Source organism: Corvus kubaryi, unplaced genomic scaffold (assembly GCF_017639235.1).
Source record: "Corvus kubaryi isolate FWS band 111438036 unplaced genomic scaffold, C.kubaryi_AGA036_p1.0 37256, whole genome shotgun sequence".
Classification (NCBI taxonomy): Eukaryota; Metazoa; Chordata; class Aves; order Passeriformes; family Corvidae; genus Corvus; species Corvus kubaryi.
In genome coordinates, this window is record NW_024581076.1 from 3513040 (window position 1) to 3534483 (window position 21444).

The 21444-nt window shown below is 40.8% G+C and overlaps 1 protein-coding gene across 1 annotated transcript; it reads right to left on the reverse strand.

The window, feature by feature from the left end:
- Window positions 1-13891: 13891 nt before the first annotated feature.
- On the reverse strand, window positions 13892-21444 carry LOC121662545 (matrix metalloproteinase-27-like). Its single transcript, XM_042023785.1, has 10 exons — window positions 21214-21444; window positions 20620-20858; window positions 19865-20013; window positions 19640-19768; window positions 17727-17888; window positions 17436-17559; window positions 16457-16587; window positions 16088-16247; window positions 14489-14592; window positions 13892-14281 (listed from the first exon to the last, which is right to left on the reverse strand). Exons 1-10 carry the CDS (start codon window positions 21364-21366, stop codon window positions 14181-14183), a joined length of 1452 nt encoding a protein of 483 aa, XP_041879719.1. The 5' UTR covers window positions 21367-21444; the 3' UTR covers window positions 13892-14180.

Here is a 21444-nt window from a genome sequence, read left to right on the forward strand (position 1 = left end):
AAGGAACACTAATGCAGGTCATGTATAAAGAATCTGTCAAAAAGAGGTCACAGAAAGCTGCACTGAATTTTCTGCAGCAACTGCTGCCTTGGTCATAGTGAGCACAGAGTTACCTTGATGGAGGTTGTGTGGGGTGGAAGGAGGAGCAGAAGAGAGTCAAAGGGCTACAGATCTGCCAAGTTCAGCTTGCCCACATGCAGCTACCACTCACAGAGAATCTCTGCAGTATGTTGCCTGAATTGTCCTCGAAGTTATACAAATGCACACACCCATGTATATACATACATGCTTTTGTGTGTGCATCTAAAAAGATTCTGTGCTATTTTACTGGGCTAGCTCTCCTGCATAGTCTTCTCTCTGCTCATCCTACCACTAGACCAATGTGTTTCACATATGTTTTAAATGAGCAATAGCGGTCTCCAAAGAATATCCTACTTTATAATTTCTTCCAGTTTTTTAATTGTGGTGTAGTGGCTGCCTACAAGTCATTCCTATGTTGCCTCTTGTGAAATGGTTGCAGCAGCAGCAAGTCTGATTCAAGTTCTTGTGAAAGTCATCTGAATTCTCTTGTCAGACATAAATTGTCTTGTCAGGCCTAAAATTAAATGGAAACAAACTAAATTTGCATAAAATTCAAATGAATTAGTCCACAAAATATTTTGTCAGTGAGCCTCACTGAAAATTGCAGCACAAGCATTTGTGAACCTGATGTTTGATGGACTTTGAGAGAGATGGATAGCTCAGGCTATGGCTGGTGGTAGTAGATTTTGCTGTACTGAAAAACATTCCCAGGAACTAGATCTCAATCCTCTGTCCTGCTAAATTGCTGAAATGGCTCTTGCGTGTCTTCATTTCAGACCAATGTTCTGGATGGTTCCCAGGCACTGTTCAGGACACGTCATGTGTCAGGGGCAATTCCCAAATAACCTGTTTGGAAGTAGACAAACTACCTGAGCAATTAAGAAAGTTTAGTAGCCTGAGTGTGAGCTGTTTCACATCTCTTGGGCACCATGCCAGTGAATGGTCCCAACTGTATTCCATCTCCTGCTAGAGACATAGCCTTAGGCTTTAGGATCCACCTGAAATGCTATCTTACATGCTTCACTCTAGTAGCCTCAGTGCTATGATTTCTCTTTGATCTGGTCATATTAATTATATCTACAGCTGGAGACCAGCCCCCAGCACAGATTAAAGCATTAACTGAGCTACAATCATGTTGCCTCTGGTCTGTCAGGCATTTTTGCAGGTGGTATATCCTCTATGAGCCTCAGAATGACAGACTGAGTGGTAATAAAATTAGTCTTGTCACAGATCTAGGAGATGACTCACAGGCCACAAAGAATAAGGCAACGAGTTTATGAAATCTGGGGCATTTTTCAGTTCCTGATGAAAAATAAAAATCACATAAATTGCCTATTTTTTCAGGAACTTTTCTTTATTTTCCAAAGGATTTCTCTGACATCAATTATTTTTGGAAAAGTGCCATTAAGGCACAAATCCAGTGAAGTCTTGTGTGACTGTCTTTCAGCTTGTGGGAGGCTGTGGTGAAGGGTGGCTGCAGTATATGGGATTTCACTGGACTGTTGCTTCAAAATTAACAGGTATAAACAGGCTGACTGCTCTAAATCTGGAAAGCACAGTGGGAACAGTGATTGTCATGGCTTTTAGCACAATGCTGATTGATTCTTATCTGAAAGAACTTTGCATTTTTCACAGAAGAGATTGTGGTCCCCTTGGTCCCTGACTTCACAGTAGCTGAAGTGGCAGGCCTGCAAAGCTCAGGGGAAGAGTTAGGGTTTGGGATTTCTGCTGTAAACTTGGGCTGAACTGGTTCCAAACAAACACTGTCTGCCCTCTTCTAAGTGATAATTTGATTGATGCTCTCACAGAAATGGTGTGTGTCCATCTTCACCCTCTCCAGCTGCTGAAGCATCTGCTTAGGGGGCAACAAATCACCTGGATCAGCAACCTATGGCCAGAGTTGGACCTCTCTGGTGAATCAAAGGACTGGAGAAATAATGCTGGATTTGGCTCCTAAATTATTCAAGCAAGACAGTCTATACAGATGCTGAAATGAAACAGATGAAAGCTGAGCTCTGGGGCAGATTAGAAAAAAGATAGTCCAGATCTTTGAAGAGCCTGGGGTTTGGCAGAGAAATCTGCAGTCAGTGGCTTGTCAGATGCCTTGGACATGCTTCAAGTTGGTTGTTGCTTTGACTAGAGACCAAGTGGCACGGTGGCACATTAGTCTTAAGTCTACCTTGTAAGGAAGGGTATTATAGACTGTAGCTGGACAAACAGCAGACACTGAACAGGAGCCCCCACGGCATTAGATTTCAGTGGCACCATTAAGCAAAGCCACCCAAACAGACTGAAAATATTGAGAGGATATGCTCTTAAAAAACGCCCAAAACGAAGCCACAAAAATGCGTTATGAAACAGTGGAATATCCAGGGGGAAAAAAAAAGGCTTTTGCAATTTTTACAGGATTTAAGGCTGGACCTATGACTTTTATCTAACATTCAGGTTTGTTTTTCTTACCAGTTCCCAAAATAAAGGCTACTAAAACTTGGATGTGCTATCAGAGCATCCTGAAGGGAAAAGGACTGGTTAAGACCCAGCTGCATGACAGATGACCTATCAGATGGGAAGAAAATGTGGTGGTATAGACAAGAAAACGGTGTTGAGTATGTCGCGAGTGTGGCAAACCATCAAAAGACAAAGAGCAAACACTGACTCTTGCTGTACTACTAAAATAAATAGGACTGAAACCACTCTCTTCTTATCTAAAATTATCTTTCAAAACAGGGCAGATACATGCAGATTGCTTGATTTCTTGAGGAAGGTCTCTGAATGCTACTGACTCCTGAACCATGTCCAAATGCAAGTTTGTCCAGGACAAAGTTGTGTCAGGGACCAAGTTATTAGTTTAACAGTATAGAGCATTAGTTCTATGCTGCTGGTCAATTTACTTCACTGGAGACAAGGAACCAGTATGTCCCACAGACATTTCAGGATTTTTCTCCTCAATATTACAAGCTGACAAATATTCCAGTGCTGAACTTGCATAGGTCTTCAGGATATGCTTAACATTAAAGCAGCAATCCCTCATATTAGGGTCCTAGAGTCTCCTCTCACACAACAGGGAAACTTACCTCGTGGCTTCTTGGAAAACCACAACAAAAACGAACATAATAAGTTTATATGAATATTTATGTTGATTCTTACTGACCAGCAGTAAAAGCTGTGGCTTGTGGGTTTTGTTAAAATATTATTTGCAGATAATAATGGATAAAATTTTGTTCTTCCATCTTCTGTTTCACAATGATAGGTCAGAAATAACTTACTCAGAATTTATTGGGTCAGTCTGGTTTTGATAGAGTAACATTAGATCCATTGCTTTATAATTGTTTCAACGAGTTTGTTTGGGGTTAAGTCTTATCAGTCTGTTCATTTAGTACTCACTTTCTAAACTGACCTCAAATTTATCCCCTAATGTAGGATTTTGTATTTCACACTTCCACATTTTAAACTATTCTCATGTTCCATTTTGTTATGCTCAGGTAGCTCAGGAATAGACTGATTTCTGGAAGTAAATTTCAATGGTTGGTTCTCAGGTAATCCTTGAATTTGCAAAGCTTATAAACCATTTCCCACAGTCCACTCCTCTGTACTGTCAAAATTGTTGTCCCCTTCTAACCCTTTGCTGGGGCAAAAGCACGTGCCAGGGTCCCACATGGGCTGTCAAAGGGATAAGAGTCATGATGATGTAGCAAATAAGAGCAGAGGAAAGAGGAAGAACACCCCCACACATAGCATTCCAGGAACTCTAATGAATAGCTGAGGCACTTCTTTCTTGGAAGGAAAGATAACCCAGCATCAGCCTTGGAAGCAGATAACAAGACCAGGTGCCTTTTCACAGCTGTGACCATGAACAGTGATGGAAAGACTGCATGGAAGGCGATCATTCAACCACTCCAGGGAAGGAAATCAGATCTAGAAAAAATGTTATGTGTCCACTTGTGCAAATTGAACGCCTCGTACTCAGAGCATACAAGTGAAGGGTTCAGGTTGTGCAGTGCTATGAAATAGTGCTACAACACCATTCTGATGTGATTTAAACTCATCCCCAGTAATTAAATTCAACACTATATGCATTATGTCCCTCTAGCTGGGAAGGGATAAATCTGACATCAGCTTTGGTTTTAGTATCATTCTCCATGACCAAGATCCCTTTGCATCATTCCACTTTACACAAGGTCCTAGAAGAGAATGAAGTACACTGAAGCACATTTTTTCCTATAAACCTGGCTAGAGAAACCAGATTAAACTGCTGTAATCACAGAATACAGAGCTGATGTTACCTGTATGCTGATGAAAGTGGGAAGCTTTTTTCTCCTGTTCTGCACAGAACACTGCCTTTTCCCTGTCCCTCGCCTTTCTAGCTCTTGTCCTGGGAAGTTTTAATCATGATGGCATTCATGGTCTGAGTCTAGTGCTTCTGCTCGGTACCAGGATATGGTCCAAGGCTGTCTTCCTCGCTCTGATCTTTGCAAAAATTCCCTTAACCTGTATGGAGACTATTCATCAACTCCATGACATGACACAGAAGATGTACCAAGTCTCCTTTCCTTTACAGTATCCAGTTTGAAAACTTCCTTGGATGTAAATACGTCATGATATTTCACCACCAAACCCCATAGTTATTGTAATTATCTGTGAGTGTGGGGCTGAAGGGCAAGGCCATGGAGCCAGCTGAGATGTAAATACAGGTAAGTCTATACCTGATAATTTATTTTTCTTTATCTGACTTTAATTTACATCGAGTAAGATCTGAGTCTCATTTTGCCTTTTCTATTTGTTGTTATCATTGTGGTAATGCTGAAGAGTTCCTGTAATGAATCAGGGTTCATTTTGAAAGATGCTCTAAAATCTGTGACAGCCCAGAGGAGGAAGGCGACTTCAGGAATTTTCCTGTGTTCTTGTGTGTCACAGCAGTGCAATTCGTTCTAGAAAACTCATAATTTAATATGACCAACAGGTAAAGATCAGTAGCTGCCTATTTTTACCTGGCCACTACTCTTATCCTGTGCAATACTTTTTTCCAATTCATCTGTTGACCAGACTGGCTTGTGGGGACTAGTGGGGCCCTTTCATCATTGACATCTAGTGGCAGTGCTGTGCAATAGGGACGAGGCCAAAAACAAAGCTGGAGATGTCACACCGTGGAAAATTCTAGCCCTTCATGATCTCATATCGTGGGGTGATTTCATTTTCTGATAGCCAACTTACGTTTTTAAATTTGCAGTCTTCTTAATGTAGTGCAATTCACTTAGTGGTGCAGTAACAAGAGTGTGTTTCTCACTAAAAGAGATGAAGCATTTTGCATTCAAAATTGCGTTGTGCCCTTTTAGAGTACAGTCTTCCTTTAATTCTAAGTACTAGGAATTTCTGGAAAAAAATCTTAGAGGCTTATTACAAAGTCCTTGCTGAGCTTATAACAGAGGTAAAATGTTTGAAATACAAAATGAAGACAACATTAGTAAAAATTAAAATGTTAAAGATCCTTTTAAATAATCCAAACAATGCCTACTCATTTCCAAACCGAGAAAATCCACAACTCATCACCTTGCAGTCATGTACTCTTTTCCCATTTGGGCTCTTCTGAAAAGAGCTGGTAGTTTGCTATGTCAGGAACACCACACCACGGTCTCTGAGTCCTTCATGCTCATTGTGCTGCAGCTTACATTTCTGATCACCTGAAAAGCTAGGAATGCCTGCATGTCCTCAAGATTTCTTGTCATGCTGCTGCATCTATCTCCACAGACTGATGCATTGCCTTTGTGATATAATACATGTGAAAGAACACCTAGAAAACCTGAAAAACTCAAGCAAATTTTGCTCATTGACATGTCAGTGTTTTGATTGGCAAAAAGTAGGTATCTTCCAATGCAAATTTTACAATTTGTAATGTATGAAATGCTGATTAAAAATAATCATGTGATGAACATATGATTATCAGAAAAGTCTGGCAATGCAAACTGAGTAATTAGTTTATTAGTATGAAGACAGTATAGTTTATTTATACTAAATCTTAGATCTCATGCTGAATTGAGGTTTGATTCAGAATGATAGGAAATTGTAATTCTGGAATTTTCTATGATATTGAACATTCAGGTTTTGATGATTTTAGGTTATTTACATCAGCTTTCTCTAAGGCAAATAGAAATTTGGCAAAGAAGTCTAAAGAACAACTTTATTCTAGAATGTAGGATGATTATTATTTTGTAGATGGTTAGTGCTCAGCTTTTCTATTTTGAATAAACAGATTGTGCTGTAACATAAGCTGTGACTTGTACAGGCTCTTGTCTAGCAGTAGCACAAGAAAAATACTATTATTTCAGCTGTGATTTTTTGTCAAAAGAGTGAGATAAACTTACTACTGTGCATGGAGATAAACGTACTAATTTTATGTTGTAATGAAACAAGACCTCTGTCCCTTTGTCAGGTACCGCACGCTGCTGGTAATTCCAGCTGCCAGCCAAGGAGGATGGCACCACTGCTGGAGGAAGACAATTGTATTTAGTCTAAGAAAAAGGATAGGAACCCCTCTGCCTTGTTCACCAGTGGTTCATAGCTATGCCATCTTACAGAGTATTCACACTTTGACTGTTTTCTTCAGTGTGCAAAAAAAGCCCCAGTAGCCCCATATTTCTCTTACAATGTCAGCCTGGCCTGTTAGCCTGGTAACCAACATTAGGTGCAGAGACCAGATTTTTAAGCAGTCCATGCCTCACTGAGAATGGCTCCTGGCCCCATGCTGAAGGAGGAAAAGGCTCCCAGAAGAGTTTTCTGCAGGAGATCATCATGTACCTTTTTTGGCTTGATGCTGGAAAAAAACTTTACTTGAGATTTATATCCATCTATTCTCTCAGTCTCTGCTCTCAGCCACACACAGGGAAAGCACTCGGTAGCTGACTTGGACTGACTTCTGGTGCTAAAAGCAGAAGTCAGTCCAAACCTTTGGCCACATTGTTTGAAGGTGTCCAAAGGACCATTCATTGGTCTGAATTTAAATCTCTGCATTAGGCATGTGAGCAGCTCTCACCAGGATTTTGGTTTCTGTGGCCACAAAGTGCTCCACAAACTAAAAGCATGCAAAGCAAGTGAATATAATGAAGAGGCTGCCTTCAAAACCATCCTCATGTTAAAGTACATAGTTCCTTTATCCTTTCTCCAGATAGATGTCCTAGGAGATAAAATCTTCATTCCTGACTGTTGGCAGTATGTTCTTTAAGCTCAGAATAATTTTTTTTTTCCATGAGTGTTTCATTTTACCCTCATTTAAAACTTTAAGGATGGCATAATAATGGTCAAATTCATCCCAATCACAGAGAGTTTTCCTGAAGGTTAAGCATCTTTAAAGGCTCAGATCCAGCCAGCAGGACACCAGACACAAAGATGTGGTGGAAATCAGATACTTAGATACCTAGAACTTGGCCTTCACAGTGTAACCAAATTCTTACAGAAATGCTATATGTGCAAAAATATCTCACAGCCTATTCAGAAATTAAAGAAAGACCTCTATATTTCCCTTTGTACAATTTGCATTTTATGTAGACCTCTGCCTTTTGATAGCACTAATTCCCAAAATTATGGCCTCCAATAATCTGTACCAGAAAATAACGTTTGCAAAACCAGAGGCAGAGGCAGAAAGGTTTGTGAGGCGGTATTGGGAGGTGAAGCTCTGGGAAGGAGGGTCAAGGCCACTGCAAGGGGAAGGAACATGGTGGGGTTCCTTCTCATTTGCACACAGATCACTTTGAATGTACTGGTGTGTATGTGCATCTCTTCAGCCAAGTGCTTGAGGAATGGCCTTGCTTTGTGTGAACTTTCTTGGGGCAGTACATTTCTATGGTCTTAATGAGCACAGATGTCCCATTAGGGCTATGACTGCACAAAAGATTTCCACAGGAGTGTTATTTAAACACATGTTGGAATTTTGGCATGAGCTTGAAGGCTTTGCTGAATCAGTGCCTTCTTCTCTAATTAAATTCTGTCCTCTGGTTTATGATGTACACAGGCTGCACTGTGTTCCTAGAAACGAGGAAAGAGTTGATTGCACTTAGAAATCAAAAAGATGTCTTTACTAATAGTCATTCTCCTTCCATACTCTGTACATCTCCATAAACAAGCACTTGTTGACTTGCAGAATTTTTCTCCAGAACATACCTTTGGTCTCCTCCTGAGATCAGTGTAAACTTTCCTTACTTCCTTACACTAAATATATTTATCTTGCGCTAAAATCATGGTTTGTTCATAGTAATCCTGGTTGCAGTAGTATGAAGTGATAAATGCACTGTTCAGCTACTTGGAAAATTATAACCAAACTAGAAATTACATCATGATTTAAAGAGTTCATATATTTACTGAGTAAATAATTTCCTCTATAATCTTGGGTGAAAATCAAAAGCAGTTGTTATAAAAATAATGGTGATAGCCTGAAACATAGCTAGAGGTAAATATATGCATATATATTTGCATTATATGCCTACTCACACATTTGAAAAATGCTTTTCATTGCTTTTTGTAAACTATATATTTTTCATCTTTATTACAAAATTGTTCTGTCCAATAATGACACTTCCCATATGTCTGTAAGTATTCCTTTTTAAAAAATACCGGCATTTTTATGTATCAATTCTTCATCCAAACCAGTGCAAACCTTTCAGTCTAGGGAAAAACAGCTTTTACCAATTCCTGTAATAGTTGCTGATAATTAAGGGGACTCAGTCTTTCAGAACACAGTTTCCAGTACTCTCTCAGTGCTTTTCTATATGCTTTCTCTTTGGTGATTTTGAATTACCACCAACGTAGCAGACACACAGCTCAGTTTATTCAATTTAAATTACGCTAACAGTAGATTTAACAAAGCATTTTTCATTTTCAAATCTAAGTGCTTCTCCTCGCATACTTTTCTCTCCATAAAATACCTTTATGCAAACTCTTATTTAGAAAGTCGTGAGCCGCGGAGCTTCACAACTGAAATTAAGCGTCTGAGGAGCGGAGCTGTCGGAAGCCGACCTGGAGCAGAGGCTGGGGCGGCTGTGAGCGCGGGGTGCCAGATGTGGGCGCGGAGTGCCAGATGTGGGCGCGAGGTGCCAGCTGTGAGCGCTAGGTGGCAGCGGTGACCGCAGGGTGGCTGCTGGAACCCCTGGGCGACATCTCCTGCGTGGTGCTGGTTGTGACATTCGCGTGCCAGCTGTCACCGCTGGGTGGCTTCTGTGGCCGTCGGGTGCCAGCTGTGTCCGCGGGGTTGCAGCTGTGAGCCCTGGCTGACAGCTGTGGCCTTGGGGCCGCAGCTGTGAACCCCTACTCCCAGCTCGGGGGGTCCGACACAGGGGCAGCGGGCAGCGCTGGCAGGTCCCCGTGGGCTGTGTCCATGGGAATTGTCAGGCTGTGCTTGGCAAAGTGAAGCTCACAACTCCAATCTGTTGCAAGAAGCAGCATTTTCTCGGGGGGCCTGTGCTAACCTCCCATATCCGCAGCAACTGCTCCAAAAGTAATCACCACCCTCAAAAGTCCAAGGCAAACAGTCACAATATCCACAGTCACATTATCCACAGTCACAGTATCCACAGTCACAGTATCCACATCACAATATCCAAAGGCTGAGTTACCCACCCCAGACCCAGACCTAGACTTTAGGAGCCTATGTTGGATTTTTACCTGATAGTTTGAAACCTTGTGCTCCTCATTTAAGTGGAGGCTGTATGGCCCTTTGTTCCACCAGCAGCATTTGTTCCTATCATACAGAGAAGGTATTTCCAAGCATTCCCTGCTCCCGTAGCCCCTGCAGGCTGCAGAGCCCTGCAGAGCCTGCGCAGACCCACACACGCCTGTGGGAAAGGCACTTCAAGGAGCACACAGACACATGGATCTATGTCCGTTCACTCACCCAAAGTTAGCAAGGTACAGTGCTTACAGATCATAAAAACACATGAAGCCCGGGGATGCATGAGGAAAAAATCCAAGAGACACCCCTTATCCCAAGCTGATTTAATTAATGAGTGCAGGCAGACCATGAAAAAGTCTGATTCACAACCAGAACCAGAGAACCCACATCTCAAACCTCTAGATCCTGTCTACAAAGTACATGTGCAGGTGACTCAGTAAGGTCACTGAGATGGCTGTCATTAAAAACGTTCACCCTTCAAGGCTCTCTGCCTGTGTGTGTCAACCTCAGAAAAATGCTCTCCCTGTTTTGGCCAGGCCTCTCATCTGCACTGTGCCCCTCATCCTCAGTTCGTGTTGCCGTCCTGTCTCGGCACCTGCAATGTCTGTACTGGGTTTCAGTTCTCTGCCTTGGGTTTGGCTCTGGCACGTCTGAAGGACCAGTGTCCAAAAAGGTTCAAACTTCATAAGCTGTGTAAAGAGCATGTTGGCTATCAGTGCTTAAACACAACTTTCCTGTTACTCGGACTTGGGCAATTTGCAACAAGGGGCATGAAGTTATGATCAAGTGCAGGGAAGAGTGGTTATGTACATCCAGGTAATAGCAAGTTCTTTCCTTATAGGTTAGCTCCCATGCTTGTCTTTTGTCTTCCTTTAAGGTACCAAACCCTTAAAAAATTCAATATTAGTTTTCTCAAGGCTTTTGAGGTATCTGTCTGTCACCTGGGAGCACAGGAGAGAACTGCTCACTTGAAAGGGTACGATGTTGCTTTTAAGCTCTGCTCTAGCAAGTATTTGATTATCCACAGCTCCTGGCCCACTCTGTTAGCTGAAATGTTCCCATGCCAGTGTCAGGAGATCAGGTTCCTGTAGGCAAAGAAATGAGCAGGACTTTTCAGGACAATCTACCAGGAATGCTGTAGTTTGTGTGCCTCAGTAACACATTACATTAGGATGCATAATTTCCTCGTTTCAGTTCAGTCTCATCATCTTATGATCTTACGATTAATTTGAAAAACAGCTGTTAAAAAACATTAATTGGATGAGAAACAAATGACCATTTTTCTTAGTGATATGAAACAACTGGAATGAAATTGTGGATTAGCTGTCTCCTTGGTTTTATGTGTCAATTCTGCCTTGCTTTGTCTGCTCTCCCAAACTCCTCTTGTCAACATTAGGGGGAATACGATATTATAAAAGTGAATGGAAATGTGCAGTGGAAAGCAAGAAGAATGCTTAGTAAAAACACTGAGAAAATTATTTTAGCTTGACCACATGGGATCCTGTTTTCTGTGTGTCTGTGTGTCCATCTGGTCCCACAGCAACTGGAGGCCAATTTTTCCAAGCCAAACTGAAATTTCACAGTTTCTACAGGTTTTGTGGAAAATAGCAGCTGGCTAGAGGAGAAAAACCCCTGCTAGTGGGAAGACAGATAATTCATCCCTGGGCTAGGCTGTGTGACCAGTGCTGGCCACCCCATGGGTAAGTACACAGGATTACTCAGCTAGATACCTAAATACTGTAGGAGGATATGCATTATGAGAGCTATAGGAGGTATGAGATGAGGGAAGTGGTATTGGGGGCTCTTTAGGGCTGTGGGAGGATATGGTGAGGAGCAAAATATAATCCCATGTTGTCCAGGCTCCTGGCAGAGACAGAAGGATAGGACCATCAGTAAGCACTCTTCACTTACTGGATTTCTGTTCTGACACTCCTATTCTGGTTCCTATTCCTCCAATGAAATGACAGTCAAAGAGGGAAAACTGAGTGACCAAGCTGTTATCACTAATCAGAAGTCAAGTCTTTCTGTGTTGGGAATGACTTTTTAGGCCTTCTTTGCTAATAAAGGAAAAGCAATACTAGTTGCTTTATTTATTTTCACAGGTGACCTGTGGACATGAACTGCACACTGGTTTAACAGAATGCCAGAGCTGCCAGCCAGGAAACTTCATTAACTACATTTCGCTGTTAAAGATTAACTTGCCTTAAGACAAGAGATTTATATAAATTCTGAAAAATTTTTCACCTGGGAAAAGAGGGAGCACAGGGTCACTATGATATTTGTTTATATATCTGAAGACAGAGGAACTTGCCTGTGTTGCAAAGAACTGAATAATCTCCTCTATGACTCAATGACTAAACGTTTCTTGAAGTTAAAATTACAATCATATTACACACTGGGCAGACTGTGTGTGAAAGAGTAATCTTGCCTCTGAGTATAAACACTTGGGTGTAACTTGGCAGCTTCTGCAACTGTGCTGTTAAACTCTGCTTTCTACGACACAGCCATCAGTTTAATTGCACGCTGGAGAAGAGTTTAAGCAGCCTGAAAATACAGAAATAGGTCTCCATTCCACCTGCCTCCAGCATATTCTGCTCTTTTTGTGTTGGATATCACAATCACTCCACAGTGGGAGTGCAAGCAGGTGCCTTCAGACAACTCTGTCACTGGCTTGTGGTGATAATAAAAAGCTGCTGTTGTAACTTGTCAAAAAGCTTCATAGAGGAGAAAAGTAGGATGTCCTATTCTGAATGAAAACCTGAAAGATACCCATCAAGGACACTCTAAATTCCACAGCCTTATCTGTCTGAAAGCTAGTTGGATAGCCTTCCCCTGCAAAGAGATTTTTTTTCTGGAGCCTGAAGACACTGGTTTGCCCCAGCATAGTGTTTGAGTGAGATGAGATGAGATGAGATGAGACGAGACGAGACGAGACGAGATGAGATGACATGAGGTGAGATGAGATGAGATGAGATGAGATGAGATGAGACGAGACGAGACGAGACCAGATGAGTAATGTTGTAGAAAACTTCTTCCTCTCAGTACAGGGATCTTCCCTAACTCACCTAGCTAGACAGAAAGCCAAAGTAGTCAGACAAATCTCCCTCAAATATCTACCATGCCACCACACTTTAAGCTTAAATTTTGTTAGGCATCTAGATCGTGATGGTGTTCACAATGATTAGACCTGTAGGTAAGTGAAACAGCACATTTGAGCCTTTACTTTGATTTCCTGGTGGGAACAAAGCCAGTGGGTTTCTCATAGCAATAGCAGCAACACAGTGGTACTGTGGCTGTTCACAGCAAATCAGGTGGGCAAGGTTCAGGCTGAGGTCATTGCATTGCTATAAAAATACACAGCAAAAAGAAACATTTTACTAAAGCATGCAAGAGGTGTGTAAAACAGACGAATATGTGAGAACCAGGGAACAGGAGGGCAAACCGGTACTGAGACCAGGTTCTCAGATATCCCCAGCCATGCAGGCAGTATGGCCAGCCATTTGGCAGTGTGCTCTGGGCCTGCTTCCAGAACTAAATGTAAGAGAAATACCTGGAGAGGATATGACTGTGACTCTATAGGTTTTGTCTGATTTTATGAGGAGTTTCCATGGTGGTGGCAATAATGGTGGTGGTAAATGTCAGATGTATGTGCACTTAAAGCACATGGTTAGTGCTAGCACATGGCTGTGCTCCATGATATGGTAGTTGAATCTATTCTTGAATAGGGCAGGGCTGATTTGTGAAGGATGCCATTCATAGCTTCAGAAAAAGTGGCCACTGATGAAACGTTAATTGTTATGCTATAAAGACAGATCAGGGTGATTATTGGGTGAGATAATATATTTAGACATTGGGACTTTAGGGCGATTTTGGTGGCAAAATACTATTGTGATGTGAAAGGGACAAGGCTGCAACAGCCAAGGAAGAGCAGGACAAGATGCAGGAAAATGCATCTTCTGCAGAATGCAGAAAAGCGAGTGACTAATGAAAAGCCTGTATCTTACAGATGGAGAGAAAAGAAACTTGCTCTTTGGAGAGAATAGAGGCAAAGTTCAAGCATTGTATGCTGGAGGGATATTAGCATATTAACCTGCAGCCTTTCACACCTTGGAAGTGTAGAATGCCTTCAACAGATGAAGCAGAAAACAGGTGCCATCAACCTAAAACTGTTTATTGTCATAATATTAAAAACAGCCCAAATCATCTGGAGTATAAAGTAATAAATTATTTTGTACATTTTCCACTTACAGGAAAAGTGCAATTTTGTTTTAGTCTTTGAAGATAAAATTTGAGCTGACATGTTTATTTATTAAAGTACATGAAAAGCATTTATGAAAACTAGTCCTGTTGCCTGTGCTGTAGAGCAGTGTACATACAAGCAATTTCTGAGATCACTGGAATGGTATTTATTGTCTTTTGCTGAATGTAAGAAAGTTTAATGATACTAGCAGTTAAACCAGCTGTTACTCTTTATTTCCCGGATAACTTTTTTAGCAATAGGGTCAAACTCCCACTGTTTTGATCCATGGAAGAAGTAGAATAATCCTGGAAATGAAAAAATAATGTATTATGTTATGACCACAAGAAATAGCTTTATTCTGACAAATCAGGGACCATCCCTTTTGTGCACACAGGAGACCATCTCTTCATTTCTGTCTTTTGCAGGATGCAGAAATAATGACATCCATCATAATTCAGAATTTATGATCTTTAGAACTAAACCAATTTTACTGAAAAGCTTATTTCATTTACCTTTCTGTTGAAAAACAGCATCAACCCTCTGGCTAATTCCTGGAAATTCACTGACTGTCAGTCTAGGATAACCCTTCTCCATGGTCTGGCTGTTTTCGTCAAACCTAAGTCATATGAAGGGAGACATGCAATTTTACACAATTTAGACATCAGTTCTGCACAGAGTTAAGCAGCTGTTTAAAGGTGGCCAGCACCTGCAATTTAGTTGGTTTCACTGGGATTGCAACAGAAAGTTGTATTATTTACTTGCACAAATGGCTGCAGAGTGCTGGCCATTGTGTTTTCCATGAGGCTGCTACTTGTTTGCTGATAAAGACAGGTACAGCTCCAAAGAAGTATCTTAGGTGAGAAAAATTGAAGGAAGACCCACATTTTTGACTCCAGAGATGGGATTTACCTCCTCTATTGATAACAGTGCACGGAAACAGGACAGATTGATTCCTGCTGTAGTGACTGCACATATTTACAGAATGAATTTTGACTCCTCCTCTTAAACTTCAATAGGATATTGTACATAGTCTGTATTAGCTGACAGATTTAGATGGAGGCAAGGAAGCTGGCTTATTTCTAGTACAATCAAGTTGTTCCTAACTGAGCCAGGACAATTTTTATGAGATGGGGCTAAACTAAGGCAGCTGAAAGGAGAACCTAAAAGGTTCTTCCAGATTTGAGGAACTCTCTCAGGAAAAAAAAAACCAAACAAGCAAACAAAGCCTTTGTTTTACTTCTCCTTGGATACAAGAAATATTTTTTCACAGGCACATGAAGCTGAGAGAATGAGTTACTAGGTAAGAAATGCGTGTTGTGGTTTTTTTGCATGCTATTGTCTTGTGACCAAGGCAGTAATATAACAATGCAAGATATTGTAAATACTCTACCCAAATTAATCAAAACTAAAAAACAGGAAACCACAGGAATCTCAGCATCCAGCTGACACTTTATGTCTCACTGAGGAACCCCACAATTAGTCACAATAAAGTCTGTGTGACCCATGCTTGCCCCGGCTGCCTGAGGAAGACCTTTGCAGCCATTGTCCTTGCACACAGAAGGAATCTTTCAGCTTCCCAAAGCTGACTTCTTTCTTCCACCTGCCTGCACTTTGGTTATCAGGACTCACTCATGCCAGTGTGAGAATAGGATTTAGAGGGAACATGTTGAAAACCAGTGTTAACCAGTCAAAGACAGGAAAGGAGCTCTCACTTTTCTTCTTCTAAAAGGGATAAAATAATCCAGGACTTTTCAGAAACCAGAGAAATCCTGCACAAGCCATCACAGACAGCCTTCTGCTGAAGTAGATTATCCTTAATTTTTAGAGACACTTGTGTATTTGTAAAAGTTCTCTAGATGCTGGATTTTTTTTCAGCTTCCAGGCATAATGTATCAAAGCGCATCCATATTTTGAATTCTCACTTCAGAACACACTTAAGCTCTCCAAACACAAAGCTGTACTCTTCTCCCCATGCAGAAGTCAAAGAAACACTTCTATGAAAAGTAGAATTACTAGAATTATCTAGTTGCATACAGTTATCTAAAAGGTTTAATTTTTATTCAGATTATATTGGAATCATTTGTAGGAAAACATTTTTCAATTCTTCTTACCTCCAGTACTTGTCACCTATGAAAAAGTCTGTCTTTCCTGTATTTTTATTACAAACAGCTGCATCAACTTTCTTGACACCTTTAGGGAAGCCCAGTGTGTTGATATTCTTTGGATAACCAAACAACACCCGATAGCCGCTGATAACCCAGAAATTGTTGCCTGTTAAAAGAAATTAAAATATTTCATTTCACCAGTCATTTTCAGACAGTAAACAGTAAAATGCACTCCTTTATTGTAGGTTGTAGGAAAACTAGATGAAATGTTCTGAGTTTTTATTTTATTTATTTGAAAAGTAAATTTTATGCACACATCCTTTCTTCCCACATAATCAAATTAAGAAAAAAATTAAAGAAAATCTCATACGTCACCTTTGAAAAGTAAGATCTGATCTTTTGTGTTCTCATATGCAGCTTCAATGCCAGGAGGTAGATTTGGCCAGAGGGCAGAAATTAATTCACGTTCAGCTTCTGAGTTATCAGGATAGACCCGCCATAAGTGCCTGATTTAAATATGAAACAGGTTTTGTAGTACATAATAAACCACAGAAACTTCTATATGTGCAAAAGACTGTGAACAACATTGGGACTTACAAGCTTTTTCTTGTCAGTGGAGTTACCTGGACTGATGTGTCAGAAATAACTCCCCGTACTGGGAAGTGGTTTTTTTTTCATTCTAGCTCCTTTCTGGCATGTCATTGGTACTGATTGATAAGTAGGATCAATTATAAGCAACTGAATATTTCAGGTTGTTGCTGTACCATATAGTAAGAGGGTTATAGGAGCCCAGGTGGGACTTGCTGTAACCTCTTCGGCAGATTAGTTCCCTGGATGATTTTGGGCTTGCAAAGGTGATTGGCTCAACTGTATTGTCAAACATACTTATTTCTTAGTTAGTTAATTACTTAAATTAGTAAAATCAATTAAATACTTAATTAAATGTTCAAGGCCAAGTTGGATGAGGCTCTGAGCAACCTGGTCTAGTGGGAAGTGTTCCTGGTTGGAACTAGATGATCTTCGAGGTACCTTCCAAACCAAACCTTTATGTGATTCTCAGGAAATAGTTGCATCATTTAGTCAAGTCACTGCTCAGTGTAACCATCTATACATTTGGGAATAAGGTCTCATTGGGATTGAGGTGTTTTCTGGGAAAAAATGAAGCATGTTTTTTCAGGGGGTCCTCTAAAAATACTAGTATAACTAATATCTGCTAAAACTTTTATTTCCATTAATTGAAATCCACTTGTCTTGTTGTAAATCCTGTAAACATGTGAACCACGGAAGTATTCAGTCTTTGTATAAATCAAGAAAAACTAAACCCCATGCAGACAAATGTCGTATCAGTATTTACCTGCCCTTTAGGAAAATGACTTCTTGTCGGAGTGTAGTTATAGCATCGAAAGACGTCTGAGAGCCACAGGTTTTAGGTGAGGTGGGGGTGGTTGGCCTTCTGTCTGGGGCATTTGGTGGAGATCCTAAGGGAGACATTTTGGAAAGGAGATTTGGAAAGAAATATTAAGGTTTCCATACCTTGCTTTTTTTTAATATTATGACAACATGATTAAGTTTATGGTGAAACTTTGTGAAAGAGATTATTTCCCCTCTGCTTACTCTTTCTTTTAAAGCCATGGATTTTACTCACCATAAATGGACTGAATGCCACTTATATCATCTGCAGAGAGGGGAAATTCACTGGGGTTGACATAGGCATAATTGGGGAACATGAGAGCCCTCTGATCACTGGAATGGGAGAGACCCAGGGCATGGCCAAACTCATGAGCAGCAACAAGGAACAAATTGAAACCTTAAGAAATTGATAAAGAGAAGAGATCAGTCAAATTTTACTCATCAAATGGCTGATAATGACCACAGCAAGGCTATTGCTCAGTGACAGTTTTCATACAATATATTGACATTCACTAGGGAATGCATATATGTGAACACATTTTTGTATTGGACAAGACTGTGGTCTTCCCCTATGAGAAGGGAGAGACTTTTGACCCTCCTGCTTTCTGTTAGCTACTGAAAATATGTGTGTGGCATGAGTAGATATCTGGGGGTGAGTGTGGGTGCAGCTCTTTGGAATGTCCTGGCAGGGTTTCCTGGCTGAGGTAGAACAGATTAGATAGTGAGTCAGATCAAACAAACAGCTCTCCAGGGCAAGGCAGGACAACACACTGTGCTCACTGCAGGTATCAAAGTGTCACTCTGTGTGTCACTCTCCCTCCTACAAACCTGAGAAAGAAAAGTGAGATCATGAATAGACAAGGAAAAAATAAAATGTTAGCAGAACACTTTACCTTCCTACCATTGGGACTTTAAAGCATATGGTTTCTTTATAGATTTGTCAAACAAAATAAATTTTTAAAATGTTATTCTTATGCATGCTTATTCTCAGTGAAATATGTTAACAACAAATAACTAAAAACAGAATTTCCTTCAACATGCAAGTAACACGCATTTCTGAATTAGGGAAGAATGGTCATCTGCTCTGCAGACCAAGAGCCAGAAATGTCAACAGATCTAGTGAAGATCACAAGTCTGTGGCAGAGGAGAGGACTGGTCATCGATTGCTTAAGAAAGGCTGGCTGAAGCCAAGACATTCATTTCTCAAAAAACCAAACAAAATAAAGCCTCATTTTTTCCACACATATTTCCAGTCTGTCCTCCCCTCTCACGAGTCCTCCAAGCGCTCTGAGTTCTACAATGTCTGGCTGCTAGAGCTGTGCTGCTGAGGAACAGCAGCAAAACTGGGCCTGACCCATTCAGTCCCAGGATGGGGAAAACATTACATTTAATCACATGACATGTCCATCCCTCATCCCTCTTTTTTTCCCACCACAATAAACCCGTACTCTCCTTGTGCAGTGGTTTTACAGCACCTTCCTATTCTTTTTCTCCTTGCTCTTCCTGACCATGATTTTTCTGTTGCAGTTTCCATCTCAAAAACTGGATGAGAAAAAAAACGTACAAGAGGGTAATGTGTCTGTATACTGATGGACCTGTCAGAGGCAGTATGTGCTGTATGGCCAGCCTGGAGGCTGAGAGGACCACATGGTTTGTTGGGCACTTGGTGTTCCCCTCTCTGTGGCGTATTGTTGAACCTACCCAGGAAGACTCTTCATTAACCTTGCTGGTTGTATTGATTTTTAGGTGGTGGGGATGTCCTCTGAGGCCTGCTGAAAGCACAGGCCATGGTAGTGCCAGGCCTGGTGTGCACCAGGAGGGGAAAGCTTTTATCAGGGGTTGTGGAGCTCTGGTGGACATGGGCCACCACCAGCCCACAGGTAAGAGTGGCTTTGTCTGTGGCATTCCTACCTGAAAAGGATTGTCCTGCTGGTATTTTTATCAGTGTTAAATAAGAACTAGAGTAGATCAGGGTGAGTTTATGTCTATGCCATTGTAAGTATCCCCATTGGATGATGACCTGCAATATCCTCAAACAGCTCTTATGGTTAATGCAATGTTGCATCTCAGTCTCTTCCTTCACTTAAATAAAATCAGAAAGGAGTTTATTCATCTGTATAACACTTTAGAAACCTTTTTTGAACCTACCAGCTGAGCCTGTGGTCCAGTCTTCATCCTCATCAAAGTGTACATCACCACCTAAACCATTCCCAGGTGGAAAGGCATGAGCAAGGACTCCAAGGGGGCCATCAAAATAGCGAGGGCACTGTCCATGAGCTAAATAATATGGAGTTGAAACAACACTGAGCTTAGGTTATGACTATTGAAAAATCTATTAATTAATTTGACCATTGAATGCAGTCATCATATTACCTTTGGTCCCAAAAGCAATCATGATATCTGCTATTCCCTTCTGAATGCGAGTGAAAATCAGTGGAGTGACAGCACTCCACACTTTCGACGCCTTCTCCATTGCTTTATCCACATCCTCCTTGCTCATATCTGGTGTGTAGCTCACAATTCTACAGTTACGAGAATGCAAGTATAATACTTAGTATTTGCAGAAAAAAAAAATCCTAATATGGTTAAAATGATGAACAGAAAAAACAAGAAGCAATTTAACCTGTAAACAAATAGTTTCCAAGATTCATCTTGGGCTGAGTGAGTTCAAGGTATGTGATAACTGTCCAATGTCTTTTCCATAATAATAGTTGTGTACACGTTACCAGTTTTTTCTTAAAATGGCCCTTATCCAGGAGGTTGTCACTTGAGCATAAGGAAAGTTATCTCCTCAGGTTTCTGTGACTACTACACTGTTGTCTCAGCAAATTTTAAAGATAATGAAGCCTCTACAGGGGGCAATTGATGTTTCTGTTTGGCTTACAGAATTTTTGTCAGGAGTGATACATGACAGGCACAATAATACGGTTAAACCAGTAAATGTAAAATACTCAGCTTGGTTCTCAGAAATTCCTCTCAGGAGCATGCACAGCTAATAGCTGTGGAGAGTGAAACATTTTTGTATTCCCAACAGGAAACAATTGCTATAGAATTATATTTAAATATAGCAAATATGGATACCCACAAACCTAAAATTTAAACTCAAAAAGCAATTTCTGAAATACTACCTGTATGTCAGTTTGGTTTTTTTCCATCCAGGCAGAGTGAAGCCATAGAGACCCACATCAGGAACTCCACACCTGGGTTTCTTCATAATTTCCAATGTCTCATTATCTGGTTTTCCAGTCACTTTCAAACCAAAAAATTGTTGCATTTTCTGAAGTTTTTCAGCTGTGGATTCAGCATTTATTTTCCATCCAAGTTGATTTGGATCTGTCTCAGCAGCATAGAATTTATTCAAATAATTCTAATGGGAAAAAGGCAAACACATTTCACATTTTGATATGTTTCTTAAACAAATACCTTAGGACTGATGTTGTTTGTGTAGGTTGCTGACAAAACCTTCTGCCTGTGATTTTGGAGCACACAGATGTTTTCCCGAGGACCATAGCTAAACAGAAACGGACAACATTGCCCTGACTCTTATTTACTTGACATTTTCAGTTTGTACAGATATATCCTACTTTAGTAAATCTTGGGTAACAGAGTTCTATGCAATAGCATTTTCTCAGAAAAGCAGCAAGCTGCTGCGCAGCTGGAACACACAGATTAGGTCTAAAACAGAGGGCTCGATAGATCTCAGATATGGAAAATGCAGTTACCTGTACAAGCTTTGCATCTTCTTTGTTGTCTTTCTCTGGGTGGGTGGGAAGAGTGCCAGAAACAGCTGTGCATGTTAAAAGCCAAAGTGAAAGAGCCTTCATTTTTACTGTCATCCCTGTCCTGGTGGGAGAGCAGTCTGCTTTCTGCTCCATGTGCCTCCTTTCTCGCCTCCCAGCTAGTATGGTTATGGGGTGCTTTGGAGAGTCAGCTGTAGACTGACTCAGAGTTCA